The 24,027-nt window shown below is 43.8% G+C and overlaps 1 protein-coding gene across 1 annotated transcript; it reads left to right on the top strand.

Moving 5' to 3' along the window:
* Nucleotides 1-14,945: 14,945 nt before the first annotated feature.
* On the top strand, nucleotides 14,946-15,953 carry LOC130274554 (proto-oncogene Mas-like). The gene has a single exon (XM_056522993.1). It carries the CDS (start codon nucleotides 14,946-14,948, stop codon nucleotides 15,951-15,953), a length of 1,008 nt encoding a protein of 335 aa, XP_056378968.1.
* Nucleotides 15,954-24,027: the final 8,074 nt, after the last annotated feature.

The raw sequence follows: 24,027 nt of genomic DNA, 5'->3' as shown, positions 1-24,027 counted from the left end.
ACTGGTCTCTGAAAAATTCCGATTTTGAAAATTTTGTGGAAAATTGCTGCTGAACTTTGAAACCCTCTGACATCTTCCAAAAGTAAAAACATGTCAAGTTTATGATGAAAATATAAAGTTGACATATTGCATATATGAATCAATATATCATTTATTTGTTATGTCTATTTTCCTTATGAGCAGAGAGTTTCAAGCTAAATTTTAAAATTTTTGATAAAATTTGGGAATTTTTCACCAAGAAATGATGCAAGTATCGACAAAAATTTACCACTGACATAAAGTAGAATAAATTAATTCGGGTAGAAAACAGACATGGTGCACATCTGCAATCTTGTATAATGATCTGATTGCTTCTCAGCATAATATCAAAAACTAACAGGTTGTTAGTATACATTTTTGATCAAAAAGTACAAGCCCACTCGCCACGTCAAGGCCACCTATTTAGAGTGGGTCCCTAACGTCCCTAGCATAAAATGGCGTAGCACTGGGCGGCGACCACCACCTCCGCAACACCAGTGCCCACGGGGGGGAAACGACCCACTGGCAGAGCAGCCCCAATGCCACTCAAACCAGTCTATGGGTCGCACCTCCCCGCAGACACGGCGCTACGGCAGCAACAGATGACGCACAGCACCACACCAGTGTGAACAACGTGTAATAGCTCACTTACCAAGCTCTCCCAGTCAGACTGGGAGGCTGCTAGGAAAGAAATGGCCCTTGTGTAGCTAACTACTACTTATATAGGGTTGGGCTGTGGGGGTGGGGAAGAGTGCAGCACATGTTCAAACAAAAAAAAGGAGGGGATAGAAAACACAGTGTGAATTCGGGTAGAAAACAGACATGGTGCACATCTACAATCTTGCATAATGATCTGATTGCTTCTCAGCATAATATCAAAAACTCCAGGTTGTTAGTATACATTTTTGATCAAAAAGTACAAGCCCACTCGCCACGTCAAGGCCACCTATTTAGAGTGGGTCCCTAACGTCCCTAGCATAAAATGGCGCAGCACTGGGCGGCGACCACCACCGCCGCCACACCAGTGCCCACGGGGGGAAACGACCCACTGGCAGAGCAGCCCCAATGCCACTCAAACCAGTCTATGGGTCGCACCTCCCCACAGACACGGCGCCACGGCAACAACGGACGCCGCACAGCACCACACCAGTGTGAACAAAGTGTAATAGCTCACTTACCAAGCTCTCCCAGTCAGACTAGGAGGCTGCTAGGAAAGAAATGGCCCTTGTGTAGCTAACTACTTCTTATAAAGTAGAATAAGTCACGAAAAAACATTCTCGGAATAAGAAGGAAAAGTACAAGCATCCAAGAGTTATTAACCTCTTAAGGACCAATGACGTTGTGGAACGTCATGGCACCCTGGGCTTTAAGGACCAATGACGTTCCACAAAGTCATGGCGTTTTCCGGTCCATGCCGCTCACCAGGCAGAGATCGGAACCGGATGCCTGCTGAAATGCTTCAGCAGGCATCCAGGGCAAACGCCAAGGGGGGCCATGTAGGCCCCCCATGTCGGCGATCGCCGCAAATCGCAAGGGAAATTGCCCTTGCGATCTGCGGCAATACCGGGCTGATCGAGTCTCTGGGACCCGAACGCCCGGTAATTTTGCATGATCCCGGCTGTCACAGACAGCCAGGACATTGCTAAAGTATAGGAGTGAGGTGGCAAGCCTGCCCCCTCCTCCTATCCCCTGCGATCCGTCGGTTAGTTAACCGACCAATCGCAGGGGGGGGGGGGGGGGGTGGGGGGCGGTTACTTCCTCCCACCCTGCCCGGCCCCTGGAAGTCCGGAGAGGACGGGAGGAAGACCGGAGGACGCAGCGGGGGACGGGGGAGTACTTACCTCGTCCCTGAAGACCCGGATCCCGGCGATTAAGACGGCGGCGGTGACAGGTGAGTTCCTATTCAGCAGCGGTCGGGCCCTTTACAGCAATGCACGTTGCCGTAAAGCGACATGCATTGCTGTATTGGAACCCTGTATACTACAACTCCCAGCATGCCCAGACAGCCCTTGGCGTCTGGGCATGCTGGGAGTTGCAGTTTTGCAACATCTGGAGGTCCGCAGTTTTGGGACCACTGTGCCCTTCCAGATGTTGCAAAACTACACATCCTCAGCATGCCCTTACTGTCCAGGAATGCTGAGAGTTGTAGTTCTGTAACATCTGGACCTTCAGATGTTGCAGAACTACAACTCCCAGCATGCCTGGACAGTTTTGGGAACCACTGTATTAGTGGTCTGCAAACTGTAGTCCTCCAGATGTTGCAAAACTACAACTCCAAGCATGCTGGAAGTTGTAGTTCGGCAACATCTGGCTCTAAAGATGTTGCCGAACTACTACTTCCAGCATGCCTGAGAATGTTTGGGAGTTGTGGTTTTGCAACAACTGGAGGCACACTGGTTGGGAAACATTGTCTGTTTCCTAACTCAGTGTTTCCCAACCCGTGTGCCTCCAGCTGTTGCAAAACTATAACTACCAGCATGCACTGATAGACTGTGCATGCTGGGAGTTGTAGTTTTGCAACAGCTGGAGGTTCCCCCCCCTGTGAATGTACAGGGTACATTCACATGGGTAGGGGGCTTACAGTGAGCATCAGTCTGCAAGTTTGTGATGCAACAAATTTTGCGCGGCAGCTCAAACTCGCAGCGGGAAACTCGCTGTAACCCCTACACTACACTACACTAACACAAAATAAAATAAAAAGTAAAAAACACTACATATACACATACCCCTACACAGCCCCCCTCCCCTCACCAATAAAAATGAAAAACGTCTGGTACGCCACTGTTTTCAAAATGGAGCCTCCAGCTGTTGCAAAACAACAACTCCCAGTATTGCCGGACAGCCGTTGACTGTCCAGGCATGCTGGGAGTTTTGCAACAGCTGGAGGCACCCTGTTTGGGAATCACTGGCGTAGAATACCCCTATGTCCACCCCTATGCAAATCCCTAATTCAGGCCTCAAATGCGCATGGCGCTCTCACTTTGGAGCCCTGTCGTATTTCAAGGCAACAGTTTAGGGTCACATATGGGGTATCGCCGTACTCGGGAGAAATTGCCTAACAAATTTTGGGGGGCTTTTTCTCCTTTCACCCCTTATGAAAAGGTGAAGTTGGGGTCTACACCAGCATGTTAGTGTAAAAAAATAATTTTTTTACACTAACATGCTGGTGTTGCCCCATACTTTTCATTTTGACAAGAGGTAAAAGGGAAGAACGCCCCCCAAAATTTGTAATGCAATTTCTCCCGACTACGGAGATACCCCATATGTGGGAGCAAAGTGCTCTGGGGGCGCACAACAAGGCTCAGAAGGGAGAGTGCAAAACTGCTGTAACAATCAGCCACCCCTGTGCAAATCACCTCAAATGTGCCATGTACATTTGAGGTGATTTGCACAGGGGTGGCTGATTGTTACAGCGGTTTTGACAAACGCAAAAAAAAATAAAACCCCACATATGACCCCATTTCGGAAACTACATCCCTCACGTAATGTAATGAGGGGTGCAGTGAGAATTTACACCCCACTGGTGTCTGACAGATCTTTGGAACAGTGGGCTGTGCAAATAAAAAATTTTGTACAGCCCACTGTTCCAAAGATCTGACAGACACCAGTGGGGGGTAAATGCTTACTGTACACCTTGTTACGTTCCCCAAGGGGTCTAGTTTCCAAAATGGTATGCCATGTGGGGGTTATTTTGCTGTCCTGGCACCATAGGGGCTTCCTAAATGCGACATGCCCCCGAGCAAAATTTGCTCTCAAAAAGCCAAATATGACTCCTTCTCTTCTGAGCATTGTAGTTCGCCCATACTGCACTTCAGGTCAACTTATGGGGTACCTCCATACTCAGAAGAGATGGGGTTACAAATTTTGGGGGGTATTTTCTGCTATTAATACTTGCAAAAATGTGAAATTTGGGGGGTAATCACACATTTTAGTGAAAAATATTTTTTTTTTTACGTATGCAAAAGTCGTGAAACCCCTGTGGGGTATTAAGGCTCACTTTATTCCTTGTTATGTTCCTCAAGGGGACTAGTTTCCAAAATGGTATGCCATGTGGGTATTTTTTGCTGTCCTGGCACCCTAGGGGCTTCCTAATGCGACATGCCCCCGAGCAAAATTTGCTCTCAAAAAGCCAAATATCACTCCTTCTCTTCTGAGCATTGTAGTTCGCCCGTAGTGCACTTCAGGTCAACTTATGGGGTACCTCCATACTCAGAAGAGATGGGGTTACAAATTTTGGGGGGTATTTTCTGCTATTAACCCTTGCATAAATGTGAAATTTGGGGGGAAACACACATTTTAGTGAATTTTTTTAACATTTTTTTACATATGCAAAAGTCGTGAAACACCTGTGGGGTATTAAGGCTCACTTTATTCCTTGTTACGTTCCTCAAGGGGTCTAGTTTCCAAAATGGAATGCCATGTGTTTTTTTCCCTGTTCTGGCACCATAGGGGCTTCCTAAATGCAACATGCCCCCCAAAAACCTTTTCAGAAAAACTTACTCTCCAAAATCCCCTTGTCGCTCCTTCGCTTCTGAGCCCTCTACTGCGCCCGCCGAACAATTTACATATGAGGTATGTGCTTACTCAAGGGAATAAATATAAGTATACATTTTCTCCTTTTACCCCTTGTAAAAATTCAAAAATTGGGTCTACAAGAACATGCAAGTGTAAGAAATGAAGATTGTGAATTTTCTCCTTCACTTTGCTGCTATTCCTGTGAAACACCTAAAGGGTTAAAATGCTGACTGAATGTCATTTTGAATACTTTGGGGGGTGCAGTTTTTATAATGGGGTCATTTGTGGGGTATTTCTAAGATGAATCCACTTCAAACCTGAACTGGTCCCTGAAAAATTGTGATTTTAGAAATTTTGTGAAAAATTGGAAAATTGCTGCTGAACTTTGAAGCTCTCTGGTGTCTTCCAAAAGTAAACACTTGTCAATTTTATGATGCATACATAAAGTGGACATATTGTATATGTGAATTAAAAAAAATTGTTTGGAATATTCATTTTCCTTACAAGCAGAGAGCTTCAAAGTTAGAAAAATGCAAAATTTTCAACTTTTTCATCTAATTTTGGAATTTTTCACTAAGAAACGATGCAAGTATCGACAAAATTTTACTGATAACATAAAGTAGAATATGTCATGAAAAAACAATCTCGGAATCAGAATGATAGGTAAAAGCATCCTAGAGTTATTAATGCTTAAAATGACAGTGGTCAGATGTTCAAAAAACGCTCTGGTCCTAAGGTGTAAAATGGCATGGTCCTTAAGGGGTTAATGCTGAAAGTGACATTGGTCAGATGTGCAAAAATGCCCGGGTCCTTAAAGAGTAGATCCCACCATCCTATTTTTTTTTTCTGTCCCTGCCTATTGCCTATCTATCCCTAACCCCCTCCCTGCTTTTAATTTTTATTTTTACTATATTAAAAATGCCTTTTGTCTGCCTGGCAGTGTGCTCACTACCAGGCAGACTTCCCCAGCAGGCACCATGTCACTGATGCCTGCTGGTGGGGACTTCCGCCCTTAGTTCATCTACACAGGGTGCCTCCAGCTGTTTCACCACTACAACTCCCAGCTTGCCCTGACATCTATTGGCTGTCAGGGCATGCTGGGAGTTATAGTATTGAAAACGCTGGAGGCACCCTGTGTAGATAAACTATTAGTTAGTTACAAGCGGCACTGCAACGCTACGGCGCTAGCCCGTCCCCCCCGCTACGGCGCTAGCCAGTTCCCTCCTCCCCCTCTGCCCCGCATACCCCATTCCCTCATTACACTTGCAGTTACTGCAGAGTCCGGCAGCGGGCGGGCAGGGACAGTGGCAGCGACGAGGTGGCGATGTGCGGGAGGAGTGGCCTCCCGGCCAGTGGCCAGGGAGCCAATGCGCTGGCTCCCGCCTGTCTGATTGACAGGCAGGGAGCGAGTGCAGCCTAACTGAAAAAGGTCTGATTGCCACTCCAAAATCAGTCCTTTTTCAGGCGTGACGTCATGCCAGGCTGCAGCCGGCCACTAGGAGGGTGACCCCTAGTGGCCGGTTTTTAAATGTAAATTAAACCTTTTTAATGAAAATAAAATAAAAATAAAAGTATATTAGAGATATGTTGTAGTACATAAGTACTACAACATATCAAAAAATAAAGTTGGTGACAGTACCCATTTAAGGTGAAAATGGGCTGGGACCTTAAGGGGTTAATAGCATTGTGAGTTGGCATAATGTATTTGATTGTGTGATTCACGCATTGTGTTAGAGGCCTTCCCTGCTTCTTCTATTAGCCATTATGAATTTACATGGGAGCATTGCCAGTCTAGTTGCAGCATTCCTGACACTTGGCTTGTGCATGGCAATTGTATTATTGAGAGAAGTTGCTTAACCTTGGAAGCCCATTGTAATAAAGCTTATACACATATCTTGTACTAAAGTTACTTTCAAATGCAGTTTGGAATACTATTAAGTAATCCAATAGAGCAGTGTTTCCCAACCAGGGTGCCTCCAGCTGTTGCAAAACTACAACTTCCAGCATGCCCGGAAAGCCTTCAGCTGGGAGACACTGTAATAGCAATCCTGACTGCCGCAGAAGATTTGAATAGATATCCTGCCACCAGAGTATACTGCTATGCAGTAACACTTTAAAGAAGTTTAAAAAATGAATAATTTTTTTTTTGTGTATGGCATATATTACATGACAGGTACGCTTAGAAATTTGCAAAAAAATTTAATTTTAAAAGTTTAACCCCTTAAGGACGCAGGGTTTTTTCGTTTTTGCATTTTCATTTTTTCCTCATCACTTTCTAAAAATCATAACGCTTTCAATTTTGCACATAAAATTCCATATGATGGCTTATTTTTTGCGCCACCAGTTCTACTTTGCAGTGACATTAGTCATTTTACCCAAAAATTCATGGCAAAATGGAAAAAAAATTCATTGTGCTACAAAATTGAAGAAAAAATGTCATTTTGTAAATTTTGGGGGCTTCCGTTTCAACGCAGTGCATTTTTTGGTAAAAATAACACCTTATTTTTATTCTGTAGGTCCATGCGATTAAATTGATACCCTACTTATATAGGTTGGATATTGTTGTACTTCAGAAAAAAAATCATAACTACATGCAGGAAAATTTATATGTTAAAAATTCTCATCTTCTAACCCCATTTAACCTTTTTTTCTCCGCGTACGGGCCGGTATGAGGACTCATGTTTTGCGCCGTGTACTGAAGTTTTTATCGGTACCATTTTTGTATTGATTGGACTTTTTGATCACTTTTTATTAATTTTTTCATGATATAAAAAGTTACCAAAAATACACAATTTTGGACTTTGGAATTTTTTTTTGCGCGCACGACATTGGCCGTGCGATTTAATTAACGATATATTTTCATAGTTGGGAAATTTTCGCATGCAGTGATACCACATATGTTTATTTTTATTTACACAGTTTTTTTTATGGGAAAAGGGGGTTGATTCAAACTTTTATTAGGGAAAGGGTTAAATGACCTTTGTTAACTTTTTTTTTTCACTTTTTTTTGCAGTGCTATAGCTCCCATAGGGACCTATAACACTGCACACACTGATCTCCTATGCTGATCCCTGCAAAGCCATAGCTTTGCACGGATCAGTCAGAAAGGCGCTTGATTGCTCCAGCCTGTAGCTCAGGCTTGGAGCAATCAATCGACGATGGGACGCCGCAGAGTCAGGTAAGGAGACCTGCGTCCCAGCTGATCAGAACATCGCGATTTTATCGCGATGTCCCGATCAGCCCGACTGAGCTGCTGGGAAGCGTTTACTTTCATTTTCAGACGCGGCGGTCAACTTGGATCGCCGCGTCTGAAGGGTTAAGAGCGTGCGGCACAACGATCGATGCCGCGCGCTGTTAGCCCAGGGTCCCGGCTGTGATTAGCAGCTGGGACCGACCGGGTGTGATGCGCGGTCACGGCGTGACCCCGTTTTAAACACCGGGATCGGGCATAGGGCGTAAGGTCCCTACGTCCTTAAGGACTTAAAAAAGGGCGCTTCTCATAATTATGTATTGAAATGCCCACATAATGATTCTGGACTGTCAATCATTCTGGACTGTTAATTTAAATTGAAAATTTATGGTAGCTAGTGCTTCTATAAAAAATTTTAGGCCCAGACCAAGCAGCATCAGTAAACCATAAATTAGCTGAATGACACATCCTGGATTTGACTGAAGCATGAGGAGACCATATAATGTCTGAATGGAACAATCTGGAGTTGGCAGAAGCATGAAGAGACCATTGAAATTTAAGATTTTTAAATAGAAATGTAAGATTTTTAAATTGAAATTGAGGATTATGAAACTGGCCCAAGTCCAGCAGCATCAGTAAACCATATATTGGCTGAAAGACACAGCCTGGAGGTGGCTAAAGCATGAGGATACCATATAGTGGCTGAATGACACAGCCTGGAGTTGGTTGAAGCATGAGAAGACCATATAGTGGCTGAATGACAGAGCGTGGAGGTGTTGTCAGTATGAGGAGACCATATAGTTGCTGAATGAAACAGCCTGGAGCTGGCAGCAGCATGAGTAGACACTAGGGCTTCACAATCCCTACGATTAAATGATGAATTTTCAAATTAAAATTGAAGATTTATGGTAGCTAGTGCTACCATAAAAATTTTAATGGCCCAGGCCCAGGCTCAGCAGCATCAGTAAACCATATATTGGCTGAATGACACAGCCTGGAGGTGACTGAAGCATGAGGAAACCATATAGTGGATGAATGATACAGCCTGGAGTTGACTGAAGCATGAGGAGACCATATAGTGGCTGAATTGCACAGGCTGGAGTTGTCTTAAGCATGAGGAGACTGTATAGTGGCTGAATGAGACAGCCTGGAGGTGGAAGCAACAGCATCAGGAGCAATGAAAGTGATCCTAATGCAGAGGAATTTCTGAAACTGGGGACCAGCACCTTAATTATAAACTGAACTTGAGAGCAGTAAAGTCCCGCACTGCTGTCCAAAAAGCCAACTCCCACTAGGATGAACGCTCACAGTCATACAGTCTGGGAGATGTCCCATGGGTGCACTCCAAATGTATCAAGCAAAAACGGTAGATTAAAGAGGTGAAAGGATGCACTCATCCGAGGTAATTGATAGCAGAATACTTTATTCCCATAGGGTGAGAATGTACAGCAGGTAGACGCAGATGAGCGCACTTTCTTGGGCTGACAATTAAAATAGTACACTACTTAGATGTAGGTATGTGGTATGCATTTATGAGGGCAGAAAAATGCACTACAGTACGCTTAATAAATGTATTGGAGTAAAACCCCAGCTGGTGATTTCTTTTGGCTGTTCTTTCACAGTATGTAGGCCCTTGACAGATTAACAGGCACAAAATAGTACACCACTTAGATGTAGATATGTGGTATGCACTTATGAGGGCAGAAAAATGCGCTACTGTACACTTCAAAAATTATTTGAGTAAAACACCAGCCGGTGATTACATTTGTCTGTCCTTTCACAGTATGTAGGCCCTTGACAGATTAACAGGTACAAAATAGTACACCACTTAGATGTAGGTATGTGGTATGCACTTATGAGGGCAGAAAAATGCGGTACAGTACGCTTAAAAAAAACATATTTTAGTAAAACACCAGCCGGTGATTACTTTTGCCTGGACATTCACAGTATCTAGGCCCTTGACAGATTAACAGCTACAGAATAGTACACTACTTAGATGTAGGTATGAGGTATGCACTTATGAGGGCAGAAAAATGTGATACAAAAAAATATATTTTTGCACAACACCAGCAGAACACAATAGTGCTGCAGCACAAAAAAGATGTGTACTAAACACAAAATTGCACTCCGTCAGAGACTATTAGAAATGGACTGCTGGGTATTATACCATCTGCAGACTTGTATAACCAGCAGATGATTTGTCGTGGAACAAAGACACTGAATTGCGCAGAAAAATTATTCCTGCCTCCTCTGCTAAGGTTTATGAAGTTGAGGCAGCTTGTTGAAATATATGAGGCAGCACACAGCTCTCTTTCCCTCTCTGTAATACAATGCTGAAAAAAGTGACTGGGAGGTTAATGGCTACAGTAAAAATCCTTTTCAGTGAAAAAGACACTGCTCTCTGTCCACCAGAACGCTGATGTGACTAGGATGTGAAATACTGCTTCAACAAGCTTTTCTGTGTAACACACACACGTACAGCGATGTCGTCCTATCTCTATGCAGTGTAATGAATGATATGACGAGACGCAAAATGGCCGTCTAATATATAGGGGCTGTGATATCACAGGGGTGATTGGCTGCTGATAGGCTGCATCCTGCATGTGATTCTGGGTCATCCTGCCTACTTCCCTTCCCGCCTTGCCTTCCCAGCGTTCCTTGCCCCATTTACTGACATGTGGATCCACCATTTTAGATGTCCTGGAGCCTGGACCGCAGTAAATAGAGTTTAATTAAGCGATTTGTGCGATACAATCACGGCGATATTCACATTCGTTGCGAACTGAATATTTCATGAAATTTGTAATGAATTTGGGTTTGTCAGCTTTGATTCGCTCATCTCTAGTTATATTCTTTGTTAAAGTTTATAGCAACTGTAATGTGATATTATTATTATCATTATTATTATTAATAATAAATAATAATAATCCTGAAAGTCACCTAGATTCAAACATGCTTTCCCAAAGAGTCATCCTTCACAGTAAGTGGGAATATTGAATTCTTGCCAATTACTGTCATGTCTCATACAGCTATAGAAAACTTGTTTCTACATATGGGAACTTCTCAGAATACTCCACCCACATTGCATAAGAAGTTGTTATTAAATGCTGTACTTAAAACTGCTGAGAAGACGAGTGCAGTTTCTCTGTGCTTGGAGCTCCAGAATGGATAGCTCACCTTAGCTCTCACTGCTTGAACTAAAACAAGACATTACAGGTTAGCTTTACTTTCTTATTTTGGGATTTATCAATAGCATTGAGAATAATTTCAATTGCACACAATTTAAATTTTAATGAAATATATGTATGCAAAAAGAATCTTTAGATCTTTGTGAGTTAGCCAGGGGAAGGTCAGTGGGTGGAAGGGTAGGGACTAACTGTATGTACGAAAACAGGGCTTAGAATGACTAAAATTAATAATGATAAAGTCAACTGGTAAGCAAAGTATTCACAGCTTTCAGACTAAAAGTAACATTTATTCTCACCTTAAAACCTATATACCTTTAAATATGCCAACAAACATAAGTAGTGACCAACACTGTAGCAAATCAGACCTTGCCCTCTCACTATGGGAAACTAGGAAGATATACCTGATTCTCCAGTCCAAACCCAGGCAAATAATGATTCCATCAGGTTATTTAGGTAATTGGTCTAAAATCTTCCCCACTGTAAATAAATGCAAACTAAATTAGCAACTGGATGTATTTTTTCTTATTACATATTATCCAGGGCCTATCTTTAATAATTTTTTTAAGAACAACAAATTGTTCTTCTACCACGTAAAGTGAACCAGCGCCAACAATGTGCATGTAACATTAGCAAACTTTAGCTTGTTGCATAAAGAGGGGGAAAAAAAGCAAACGGTGGTGCTCTGCTTGGGAACCAATCCTTTTGGATGTGTAACCAGTGTATGAGAAGAAAAATACAGGGTGGGCCATTTATATGGATACACCTTAATAAAATGGGAATGCTTGGTGATATTAACTTCCTGTTTGTGGCACATTAGTATATGTGAGGGGGGAAACTTTTCAAGATGGGTGGTGACCATGACGGCCATTTTGAAGTTGGCCATTTTGAATCCAACTTTTGTTTTTTCAATAGGAAGAGGGTCATGTGACACATCAAACTCATTGGGAATTTCTCAAGAAAAACAATGATGTGCTTGGTTTTAACGTAACTTTATTCTTTCATGAGTTATTCACAAGTTTCTGACCACTTATAAAATGTGTTGAATGTGCTGCCCATTGTGTTGGATTGTCAATACAACCCTCTTCTCCCACTCTTCACACACTGATAGCAACACCGCAGGAGAAATGCTAGCACAGGCTTCCAGTATCCATAGTTTCATGGTGCTGCACATCTCGTATCTTCACAGCATAGACAATTTCCTTCAGATGACCCCAAAGATAAAAGTCTAAGGGGGTTAGATTGGGAGACCTTGGGGGCCATTCAACTGGATATGCAAAATTGCTACATGATGATGTGTTTCCCTCTTTATGCACTGAAGCTGGCATGTTCCCTGAGTTTTTCCAGCAAGATGGTGCACCACCACATTATGGGTGTCAGGTCCCAGCATTCCTAGATGAACAGTTTCCTGGAAAGTGGATTGGTCATTGTGGGCCAGTTGAATGGCCCCCAAGGTCTCCCGATCTGACCCCTTAGACTTTTATCTTTGGGGTCATCTGAAGGCAATTGTCTATGCTGTGAAGATACGAGATGTGCAGCACCTGAAACTACTGATACTGGAAACCTGTGCTAGCATTTCTCCTGCGGTGTTGCTATCAGTGTGTGAAGAGTGGGAGAAGAGGGTTGCATTGACAATCCAACACAATGGGCAGAACATTGAACACATTTTATAAGTGGTCATAAACTTGTAAATAACTCATGAAAGAATAAAGTTACTTTAAAACCAAGCACATTATTGTTTTTCTTGTGAAATTCCCAATAAGTTTGATGTGTCACATGATCCTCTTCCGCCATGGTCATCACCCATCTTGAAAAGTGTCCCCCCTCCCATATACTAATGTGCCACAAACAGGAAGTTAATATCACCAACTATTCCCATTTTATTAAGGGGTATCCATATAAATGGCCCACCCATTATTTGTGTTCCTCACTATTCTAAAATTTAAAATGATTTTTTAAATGTTTTTCAATTGAAGTTCCATTAAAGGAAAATGGTCATCCTGTTTATCCACACTACACCAAATACACTGGGTTATAGTGTGGTTGAACAGGAGACCGATGAGGGGTCACTGACTATGATATGTTCCTTCGGTCTGTAGATATGTCCCTCCGAAGATCTGCTTTTATCTTCCCTTAATTTGAATATTCATTGTCGCTGGTCATATGAGCACTGCTCTGACTGAGCGCTCACATGACCAGCAACAATGAAAATTCTAATTGAGCTGGTGAGTCCGCCTCCAATGCACAATTTAGAGAAGACAACTCCCTCATCAGTCTCCTGTAGCTTTCTAATTCAACGTGTCATGCCTTGACGTGCTCCATGCATTCTCTATGGGAGCACCAGAGGTACCCGAGTGCAGCGCTCATAGAGAATGCATAAAGTGCATACTGACTCACTGTTCCATGCACAGGGAGAAACTGATCCTCTAAAGATCATGTTGTGGGTAGGGGATATGTTTTGAAGTTTTGGATTACCCCTTAAATAATAATAAACCATTTTGTAAATTTTGTGTGTGGAACTATATTTCTCTGTGGTTGGAGACGCTAAACAAATCAACAGCATGTGCAGTTAGAACCTGCAGTCATGTCTTACTCCTTCTTTAGATCTTTGCATTTTCTGCTGTCTTTAAGCAATCAAGAAGGGGTGAAAATGGAAGGGAGTTAAAAAAAATAATAATAATACAGCAGTCACAAAACAGTAGGACATTTAAAAAAAAAAAAAAGAAAAAGGCCCAGAAATTAAAACCAATTCTTAGACTAGACAGTCTAAGAATTTTTAGATTATGTCAAATGCTGGGTAAACGTATTTAAAAAAGAATCTAAAAGTACAAATAAATGTGTAATTGGAGGAACAGGAATGTGAAATCCTAATCTACAACGACAGCCCTCTCCCTACCTACTTGGAGTACCTGCTCTAATGGATGGTGTCCCCAACTGAGTGATGATCCATTTCTTAAAAAATTAACTTGACCTAACAGAAGGGAATAATAGTCTAGGTAGCCAGGTCAGTACTTGGAGGGAACATTGCGGTAGAATCGCCAGAGGATGAACAGTGTAAGGCTATGTTCACACTTTCCTCAGACTGTAATGCGCCATCTCATAGAGAGTAATGCATTTCATGCAGAGTCTGCAGAAAGACTTTCTTTCTGCGGACGCGGAATTCGGAATTTCCATGCCAGAAAACCTCTGGCAGGGAAATTCCAACGTGTGCACAGCACAGCAGAATCCTGTTGAATTCAACGGGACTCTGCTGCAGTGGAATCTCCATGCAGAATTCCAATGTGGAATTCCACACAGAAATTCAGAGGTGTGAACTAGCCTAACAGTCCAAGGTCCAGAGTCAGGTCATGCAGTAGCAAAATTGGCAAACAGTGGTTGTCCGGATCAATTCGAGATCCATAACTAGGAGAGTATTTCAGTGTCCAAATCATAAAACAGAAATCAAAATCCAAGAAACAAAGCAGGAGATCAGGTTAACATTGAATGAACAAAGAAGCACAGGGATGGTAAGGTTGTCATGGCGCAGTTAAAGGCACCTTTTTCTAGCCGGTGTCCCATTTAAATAGCCCAGTCTGAAAAACTATTGGATGCAGGAACCGATGAAAAGCTGATGAAATGGCACAAGAGAGTGATAAAATGGCACAAGGGGATAGTGAAATGGCATCTCTAAAAGCTGTGACAAAATGTTTGCGGGAGCAGGCAGGATTGGACACAAATGTTTCGGAAGCAGGCAGGTGGGCGAAATTATGCTACAATTCTAAAATAACTTCAATAGCAAACCTGTCCCAATGTGCATTTTATTTTAGATAAACTGAAGCAAAAGGTTGGTTGCAATGATGTGCATACCCCATACACAAAGTTTTTTTCTTTTAAAATAAACTTTACACTAAAGTATAGACATAAGAACATTTTCTAAAGTTCATTTTAAATAAAAGTGTAAAGTCCAATTGTGCTTAAATGCTTCTGATATATGAATGTTTTTAATTCCTTTATATCTTTAAACACAGATTTTAAAGACACACCAATAAAAAAAAAGAATGAATAACTCAACTACAAATGTCCCGGACCAAAATATTACTGAAGATCAATATGGTGGCGATCCAGGAAATGCCTACCTGATTTTGACTATTGTTGCTGCCATTGCTTTAGGTATCTGCTTGATTGGCTTGGTAGGAAACATAATAGTTTTTTGGTATCTTTGCTTCAAGATCAAGAAGAACAAGTATACTATTTACATTATCAACCTGTCAGTGGCCGACTTCATCTATCTATTATTCAGCATACCTGTACTAATACTATACATTAATTCATTAACAAATCAAAATCCAGATTTTGAAGGGAAAGATTCAGTTTTTTTATTTTTGGAAATATTTTGTGATTGTGCACAATATTCAGGAATGTTCATCCTCACAGCCATCAGTCTGGAAAGGTGCCTCTCTGTCCATTTTCCCTTTTGGTACCAATGCCGTCGGCCTCAGAACTTGTCTACTGTTGTCTGTGTTATACTTTGGATCATGGGATGCTCAGAGAGTCTCATAGAGAACTTGGTGTGTCCACAAGAAGCTTTTGTCATACAGACTACACAATGTACAGCAGTTCAGATCATGGTTTTTGGTTTATCCATTGTTATCTGCTTACCCATCATGGTTATTTCCAGTCTCACCTTGCTCATCAAAATAAGGAGGACCTTTAGCGAGCAGTATCCAAAAAAGCTTTATATTGTTATTATCATTGCAGTGTGTGTATTTATTATTTCTGTCATTCCAATCAATTTTGTTTGGTTTTTATTGTATTTTCAACTGATACAATCAGATATAGCAATAGTCGGATTTTATTTTGCCAGTTCATTTTGTTTAGTGTTAAACTCTATGATTGACCCATATATTTACTTCATTGTTGGGAAAAAATGGAAGCAGAAGACGAAGCATTCTATCCAGGAGGCCCTTGAACGAGCCTTCAGATCAGAAGATGATGAAAATGATGATTCAAAAACTAACAAACCGAGTAACATATCAAGCCAAACCAATCTTGCAAGTACATTCTAAGAATCGGACTGCACTGTAATAACAATTCAATGTACAGACTTGGACAAGCATGGATTAGGCTAAAAAAGAAAATGTCAATATGCTGTGTATAGTAATTTTATCAGGGGAAACAGTGCACGTAAGCTTACAGCACACAAGGTTGTTGAAGGATGTCACTAACTGTACGGGCAAAAAAGTACTTTGTTCTATACATATCTATGTATGTAAATGTAATGTTTATGTAAATAAAAGTTATGTTAGCTGAATATTATTTTTAGTTGATAAACAACTTGGCTCTTCTTTCAATGGGTCATTTCAATGTAATGGTTGATTTCTACTGTGATTTTGCTGCAGTCAGAATGGAAAGAACTACACAGCAGAGAGCACTGTAGTCAGAATGGAAAGAACTACACAGCTTCCTCTGCAGCATCCAGCAGCTAAGTACTGGAAGGTTTAATTTTTTTTAAATAGGAGTAATTTACAAATCTGTTTAACTTTCCAGCACCAGTTGATTTGTAAATGTTTTTCCATCTGGAGTACCCCTTTAAGGGCTGAGCCAATTTCATTTTTGCTGTTTCCTCCTCACCTTCTAAGAGCCATCATTCTTTTTTTCCCATCTTCAGACCTATAAAAGGGCTTGTTTTTGAGCGGACCTCTGACAGACATGCTGACTGATTGAACACCATGCAATTTCGCCGCGGGTGGTCCGATCAGTCCCTGCAGCCAAGGCCGCCATCAGGGCCGTACAGGCAGTACTGCCATCAGAGGCCCAGACCAGGTGCACTATATTTAGGGGCCTGTGGCTGCCGGCTGTCACTCTCCTCTTATATTCCACTGAGCATGAGTCCTGTAACCTCCCTCTGCCCTGCCTGGTCTCTGCACCGGGGCTCAGCACTTCCCCACACATACAGGCAGGGAGCTGTACCTGGGCCCCTGTCCTCTCCCCTGGACCCCTCCCCCATCCCTCAGTAAGATCCCAGGCCTCCTGTTGTATACAGGTCTGCAGTCGGGGAATAGGAGGAGGGGAGGGCTGCAGGCTGCACAGTGCAGCTGGGAACAGAGGTGAAGTGAGGAGTGTGCAGATGTGGAACCCCCTGGAGCTGTCTATTGCTGCCTAAAAGTAAGTGTGTATATGTGTGTGTGTGTGTGTATGTCATGTATCCCCTAATTGTGTGTGTATGTCTGTTAGTGTTGAAATTGTGCATGTGTCTGTATCAGTGTAATGTGTATGTATTAGTGTATTCCCTGTGTGGGGCACTATATGGGCGTATGGACGCTCTCTTCAGGAGACTGGAGAAGCTAGGTGACAAAGTGCAGGGCTCACAGTACTTCCACAGCTTTATGTGTACTGCCTGTCACCCAGCTTTCCCAGACTTCTGAAGGGAATATCTGTCTGGTGAAGTAGCCACATTGGAGAGAAAACATGTAGTGAAGTACCAGATGCCACACTAGTACTACTGAATGGCAGAATACTAGTGTGACATCTGTTACTTCATCTCTCCAATATGGCTGCTTCACCATACATACATTCCGTTCAGGAGACTGGGAATGCTGGGTGACAGGCAGTCCATAAAGCTGGAGAAGTACTGTGTGCCCTGCACTGTGCACTGACAGTCAACCAGTTTTCCCAGGCTCCTGAAACCCCAAATGTGATGGGCTACTTGTTCTCCCTCTAGTTGTCACTGTTATGGCAGCTGAGTTGTCACCCTACCTCCGCTCTTATCGCCCCTCGTGCTAACTCTGCGATACCCAGAGCCACTGTCAGGGGGTACAGCCAGTACACCAGTAAGGGGCCCGGGCTCCCAGAGTGCCTGGGCCCCGCTGTACCCCCCTGCGGCAGCAGAAGCAGGAGACCGCTGTGTAAACAGAGGTCTCCTGCTTCTGGATGTACAGCATGCAAATTGCATACATGGGGAAGATTTATCAAAACCTGTGCAGAGGTAAAGTTGCTGAGTTGCCCATAGCAACCAATCAGATGGCTTCTTTGATTTTTCACAGAAGAAGCGATCTGATTAGTTGCTAGGGGCAACTCAGCAACTTTTCCTCGGAACAGGTTTTGATAAATCTCCCCCAATGTACCTACAGGCTATAGAATTTTCCGGCTCCTGTAAGTACATTACGCAAATAACGTATGCAATGTAAGTACAAGAGCGTACGAAAATCTACGTGGGGTTAATTTTTACCTATGTGGGGACATTATATACTAATTGGTGCATTTTTAGCCTACTGGAGCATTACCTATGTGAGGGGCATTATTACATAACTGGGGGCATTACCTTTGTGAGGGGCATTATTACTGGCGTCACTGTATACTGGGGGCATTACCTACCTGAGGGCACAACCTACCAGGGACCACTACTTACTAGGGCCACTATCTACTGGGGGAACTACTCAGCTGGGGGGACACTACCTACTGGAGGCATTACCTGCTACCTACCTACTAGAGGCACTATCTACTGGGGGCATTACCTACTATCTATCTACAGGGGGCACTACCACCTACCAGGGGCATAATCTGCTACCTAGCTAATGGGGGCATTAACACTAATAGGGGAAGGGAAATGACCTACCCACCACCACCCAATTCCCCTACCCTTACCCCAACACACTAACCTACTCCCTAGGACACCAAGGAAGAGCATTATTGGGGACACTGAGAGTAGGGCATCGGGGGGGGGGGGGGGGGGGGGGCGGTGAACGAGGTCCCAGTTTGTAACTTGGGACCCTAAAATGGATGTATTTGGCCGAGAGCCACACTCTCCAGGAGAAAACACCGGAGGAGCCCTGCGTTTCTTGTCTGTCCACTTGGGACTTCATGCGGGCAGAGGCTTTAAGAAGAGCGGTGCGAGTCTCTCGCCAAATGGCAGAAAAGTCCTGGATGAGCTCATCGACTGCAGGAACAAAAAAAGAGGAAGACAACGGCAGAGGTGGTAGAGGATGGCGACCGTAGACCACGAAAAACTGTGACTTGTTAGAGGCGGAGGAATTCCTGAAGTTGTAGGAGAATTCCGCCCAAGGAAGAAGATCAGCCCAATCATCATGACGTGAAGATACAAAATGGCGTAGATATTCCCCCAAGACTTGGTTCACGTGTTCCACTAGGCCGTTAGTTTGGGGGTGATGAGAGGATGAGAAATCCAACTTCACTTTGAACCGTCCACAACGATCTCTCCAGAATTTGTAAACAAATCGCACCCCACGATCAGAAACAATATGACAGGGAAGACCATGAAGGTGAAAAATGTGCAGGAAAAAATGTTTCGCCAGCAGAGGCGCAGAAGGTAATCCAGGTAGGGGTACAAAGTGTGCCATTTTAGAGAAACGGTCAACAACGACGCAAATGACCGTCATACCCTGGGAAGGAGGAAGGTCAGTCACAAAGTCCATGGCGATGTGAGACCAAGGGGTCTCAGGGACAGGAAGAGGTTGGAGCAGTCCAGCCGGCTTCAGACGAGGCGACTTGTCCCGTGCGCAGACTGTACAGGCTTGAACAAACTCAAACACGTCCTTAGCCGTAGTAGGCCACCAATATCTTTGAGCGACTAGTTGAAGGGTGTTTTGGACACCTGGATGACCCGCCAGCAAGGAAGAGTGACCCCACTTAAGGACTTCCAACTGTTGGCGAGGAGGACATAGGATTTGCCAGGAGGAAGAAGACGAAGATCCACAGGTGCAACGGCAATAAGGCGCTCAGGTGGAATTATATGCTGTGGAGTAACCTCTTCACCCACTACATCTGAAGAGCAGGAGAGGGCATCTGCCCTGATGTTCTTGCTCGCTGGACTGAAGTGGATGTCAAAGTTGAAGCGAGCAAAGAACAGGGACCAGCGAGCTTGTCGTGGGTTGAACCTCTGTGCGGACTGGAGATAGGCAAGATTTTTGTGATCCGTGTAAATGCAAAAAGGATGAATGGAGCCCTCGAGAAGATGCCTCCACTCTTCGAGTGCCAATTTGATGGCCAACAACTCCCTGTCTCCAATAGAGTAGTTTCTCTCGGCTGGGGTGAAGGTCTTGGAGAAATAGCCGCAAGTTAAGGTTTTGCCCCTAGATGATTTCTGGGTGAGAACAGCTTCGGCTCCTACGGAGGAGGCATCCACTTCCAAAGAAAAGGGCTTAGCGGGGTCAGGTCTGGAAAGTACAGGTGCGGAGGCGAAAGTGTCCTTCAGGGACTGGAAGGCCTCTTCAGTCTGAGATGGCCAGGATTTTGGACCAGCCCCTTTCTTGGTCAAGGCCACAATAGGAGACACCAGGGTGGAGTAGTGCGGGAAGAATAGCCTATAATAATTGGCAAAAACCAAAAATCTTTGAATGGCACGATGTCCAAAGGGGCGTGGCCAGTCCAGGACCACGGTGAGCTTAGCCGGGTCCATCTGTAAGCCCTGGGCAGAAATGATGTATCCTAGGAAGGGCAGACTGGACCGCTCGAAGAGGCACTTCTCGATCTTAGCGTAGAGGCGTTTTTTTCTGAGGCGAGACAGAACTTGGCGTACATGTACCCGGTGTAGATCAAGGTTTGGGGAGAAAATGAGAATGTCATCAAGGTATACGACCACGCAGGTGTAAAGCAAATCTCTAAAAATGTAATTGACAAATTCTTGAAATACGGCAGGTGCATTGCAGATACCGAAGGGCATCACCAGATATTCAAAATGGCCATCCCGTGTGTTGAAGGCAGTCTTCCACTCGCCACCCTCTCTAATTCGGACCAAGTTGTAGGCTCCAACTTGGTAAAGATTCTGGCCCCACAGAGATGGTCAAAGAGCTCAGAGATCAAGGGGAGAGGGTAACGGTTCTTAATTGTGATCTTGTTTAGGCCTCTGTAATCAATGCAAGGACGGAGGGAACCGTCCTTTTTAGCAACAAAGAAAAAAATGGTTCCAGCGGGAGAGGAGGACTTCCTTATGAAACCTCTCTGCAAGTTTTCATGGATGTAGTCCGACATGGCGAGAGTCTCTAGTTGAGAGAGTGGGTAGATTCTACCCCTAGGGGGCGCAGTACCTGGCAACAAGTCGATTGGACAATCATAGGGTCTATGGGGTGGAAGAACCTCAGCTTGCTTCTTGCAAAAGACATCCGCGTAACTGTGGTAGGGCTCAGGAAGACCAGGTGGCGGAGAAGCAACAGGAGCAGACCGGAGACAGAGCCGAAGCAAGAGGAACCCCAACTCTGGATTTTTCTGGAGGACCAATCCAGGACGGGACAATGGCATTGTAGCCAGGGCAGACCCAGGAGGAGTTCCGAGGAGCAAAAAGGAAGGACCAAGAACTGCGTGTCTGACCGGGACGCGCAGGGACGCTGCGGACCGGGACAGAGGCAGCAAGCGCTCCAGACCAGGAGCGGGGACCAGAGAGCTCACTGTAACAATCAGTTACATCAACCCATTATGTCTGGCTATAACCCTAGATGTATTGAAAAATTCACTTATCCAGTGGTCTGCAGTACCACTGAAAACAAACACACACTACATGCCCCCTCTACATGTTTCGCTGCAATAGAAATATCTACAGGAGGGAAATGGGCATCAATTATCTGTATCATCCAGCTGGTCTATTTATATCCTGGGTCATGCCACCCCTATCACAAAATGGGCAGTAATAAACCTTCTAATAACACCGATGTTATACTCACCAATCAACTCTGCACTCCCGTTCTGTAATAAAACCATGTAAACACACAGAGTCAGAGGGATGTAAACACACAGAGTCATAATAGTGTGCCTCCCGTCATCTTAGTGCTGTGCTCGTAACACACGCATGCACAGTACCACTAGAACTGAGTAATTCGCTCAAGCACGCGCATAACAAGTACCCCAGGACTTATACAAAATACCAGCACAATCTATCATCTGTGCATGTGTGAGCCATCAATGCATTTAACAGGATGGCATCCTTTGTATTGTAACACCAAAGCCTAGAACCACAATACCATACCATACCATATCTAGAAATACAATGGCACCTGATTAGAAGATGTATACATAATCATCGCTGCTCCAATATTATTATCATAGAGACATCAATATCAGAACTTAGTAAATTGTGCAGGTATAGATATAAATAAATGCCTAGGTGGTCTACAAATAAAGAGTGAACATTATGGAACTGTGTAGCTGTAGAATATATATATATATATATATATATATATATATATATATATATATAGTTAACCATAAAGGTAATATAATAATATGGCATAAACATTACCATCAATTATTATGCTATTATGGTAGCTATTAATAAAGCATAAAATAAACATATAATATTGCTGTTACAATAAATGCATATGTGTATACATACATAGTTAAAGAGGTAGTCCAGTGGTGAAAAACGTATTCCCTATCCTAAGGATAGGGGATAAGTTTGAGATCGCGGGGGGTCCGACCGCTGGGGCCCCCTGCGATCTCTCTGTACGGGGGCCAGGCTCTCCGGCCAGATAGCGGGTGTTGACCACCGCACAAAGTGGCGGCCGACACGCCCCCTCAATACATCGCTATGGCAGAGCCGGAGATTAATGAAGGCAGCACTCCCGCTCTGCCATAGAGTTGTATTGAGGGGGCGTGTCGGGCCCGCTTCGTGTGGTGGTCGACACTCCCCCTTCCCGCGGGCTGTCGGGGCCCCGTACAGGAGATCGCGGGGGGCCCCAGCGGTCGGACCCCCCGCGATCTGCAACTTATCCTCTATCCTTAGGATAGGGGATAAGTTGTTCACCACTGGACTACTCCTTTAAAATGAACACAATTGTTATAGAGATTACCCTTAAAGAGGTGGACTCCAACGTAGCCCTATCTTATTATCATGTCACTAGCACACTCAAGGTTAACTTCATAGGGTAAAATAAAGTCTGATATCACCTCAACTAAATGATCAGTGATGTATAAATTGGGACCTAAGAGACCCAACTATAACAATAAATTCTGGCATCATCTTGTACTTACAAATCTAAATTATGGCATAAAAAAAATTCTGAATAGGCAGTATAAAGACCCATGATTTAAAATGACCTAGATGGATGTAACACACCTAGCATGTATGTGCCTTGCCAACGACATGTCAGTCCCTGTCTGATTTCATAGTCTTGTTGATCTATCGGATTGGTAAATCTGTTGATCTTCAGTACCTGGGGGCAAAAGCTACAGTGACCAAAACAATATGATTCCACTGTCCTTTTAGTTAGCCAAGTCATTGGCCTCTCTACTTGTGCTAAATGGCTATGCACTAGGATGTTCTTCATATTCGGCCCTTGATGGAAAGTTATACTTTGTCTCCTACTCACCACCTTCTCAAGGTCTGGGACACTAGATAATATATGCCAGTGGCAACATAAAATAGACATACCTGAACAGTGTATCCATCTTAAGTTCCCATACAGTGGATAATCTGTTGAGATGTTGAGGGTCGTACCTGTGTCAAAAGTGACACCCTATCACTGTCCTGGACTTGATGATAGGCCCTTTTAAGAAATTTCTTAGGGTACCCCCCTACGTCTGAAGCGCCAAAAGAGCTCCTGGCTATCTTCTGAAAAAGTGGCCTCTGCAGAATGATTTCTCCTAGCCCTCAAGTGTTGGCCAGTGGGAATATTCCTCCTAGGTGACCCTCGATGCCACCCCCTGCCAGTGTAGTAATGAATTGGCTGAAGTTGGCTTTCTATAGTTTTTTGTCTGTAGACGTCTGGACTCATTCACATAAACATGTAGGTCCAGGAAATTAATGGCCCATCCTCCAATCTCGAAAGCAAAAATCCTCCCTATGGTATTCTAATTAAGGGCCGTGTAAAAATCTACCACCCTAAAAACAAATTAGCATAATGTGGTGCACAGGAAGCCGCCATAGCGGTGCCTTGTGTTTGGTGGTATTAGGTGCCGTTAAAGGAAATCCGTCATCAGTGTCACCTGCACTAACTGTCGGTACAAACAGTACAGGTGACACTGATGACAACTGTACTTACCTTGTCCCATTTCGTGTTGACGTTCTCTGGCAATCCACTTTGATATCTTCATCTCAAGGCCAGACTTATCACTAAGTTCCGCCCATGCTCCAAGTCGGGCCCAAGCTGAAGATACCGAAGAGGATTGCCAGAGAACAACAGCACGGAACAG

Source organism: Hyla sarda, chromosome 5 (genome assembly GCF_029499605.1).
Source record: "Hyla sarda isolate aHylSar1 chromosome 5, aHylSar1.hap1, whole genome shotgun sequence".
In the NCBI taxonomy this organism is placed as follows: domain Eukaryota; kingdom Metazoa; phylum Chordata; class Amphibia; order Anura; family Hylidae; genus Hyla; species Hyla sarda.
The sequence above is the reverse complement of the archived record's forward strand: the minus strand, read 5'-3'. Positions and strand labels throughout refer to the sequence as shown.

Excerpts from the sequence above, each read along its gene's own strand:
- LOC130274554 (XM_056522993.1), top strand. The coding sequence starts at position 14,946 with ATGAATAACTCAACTACAAATGTCCCGGACCAAAATATTACTGAAGAT.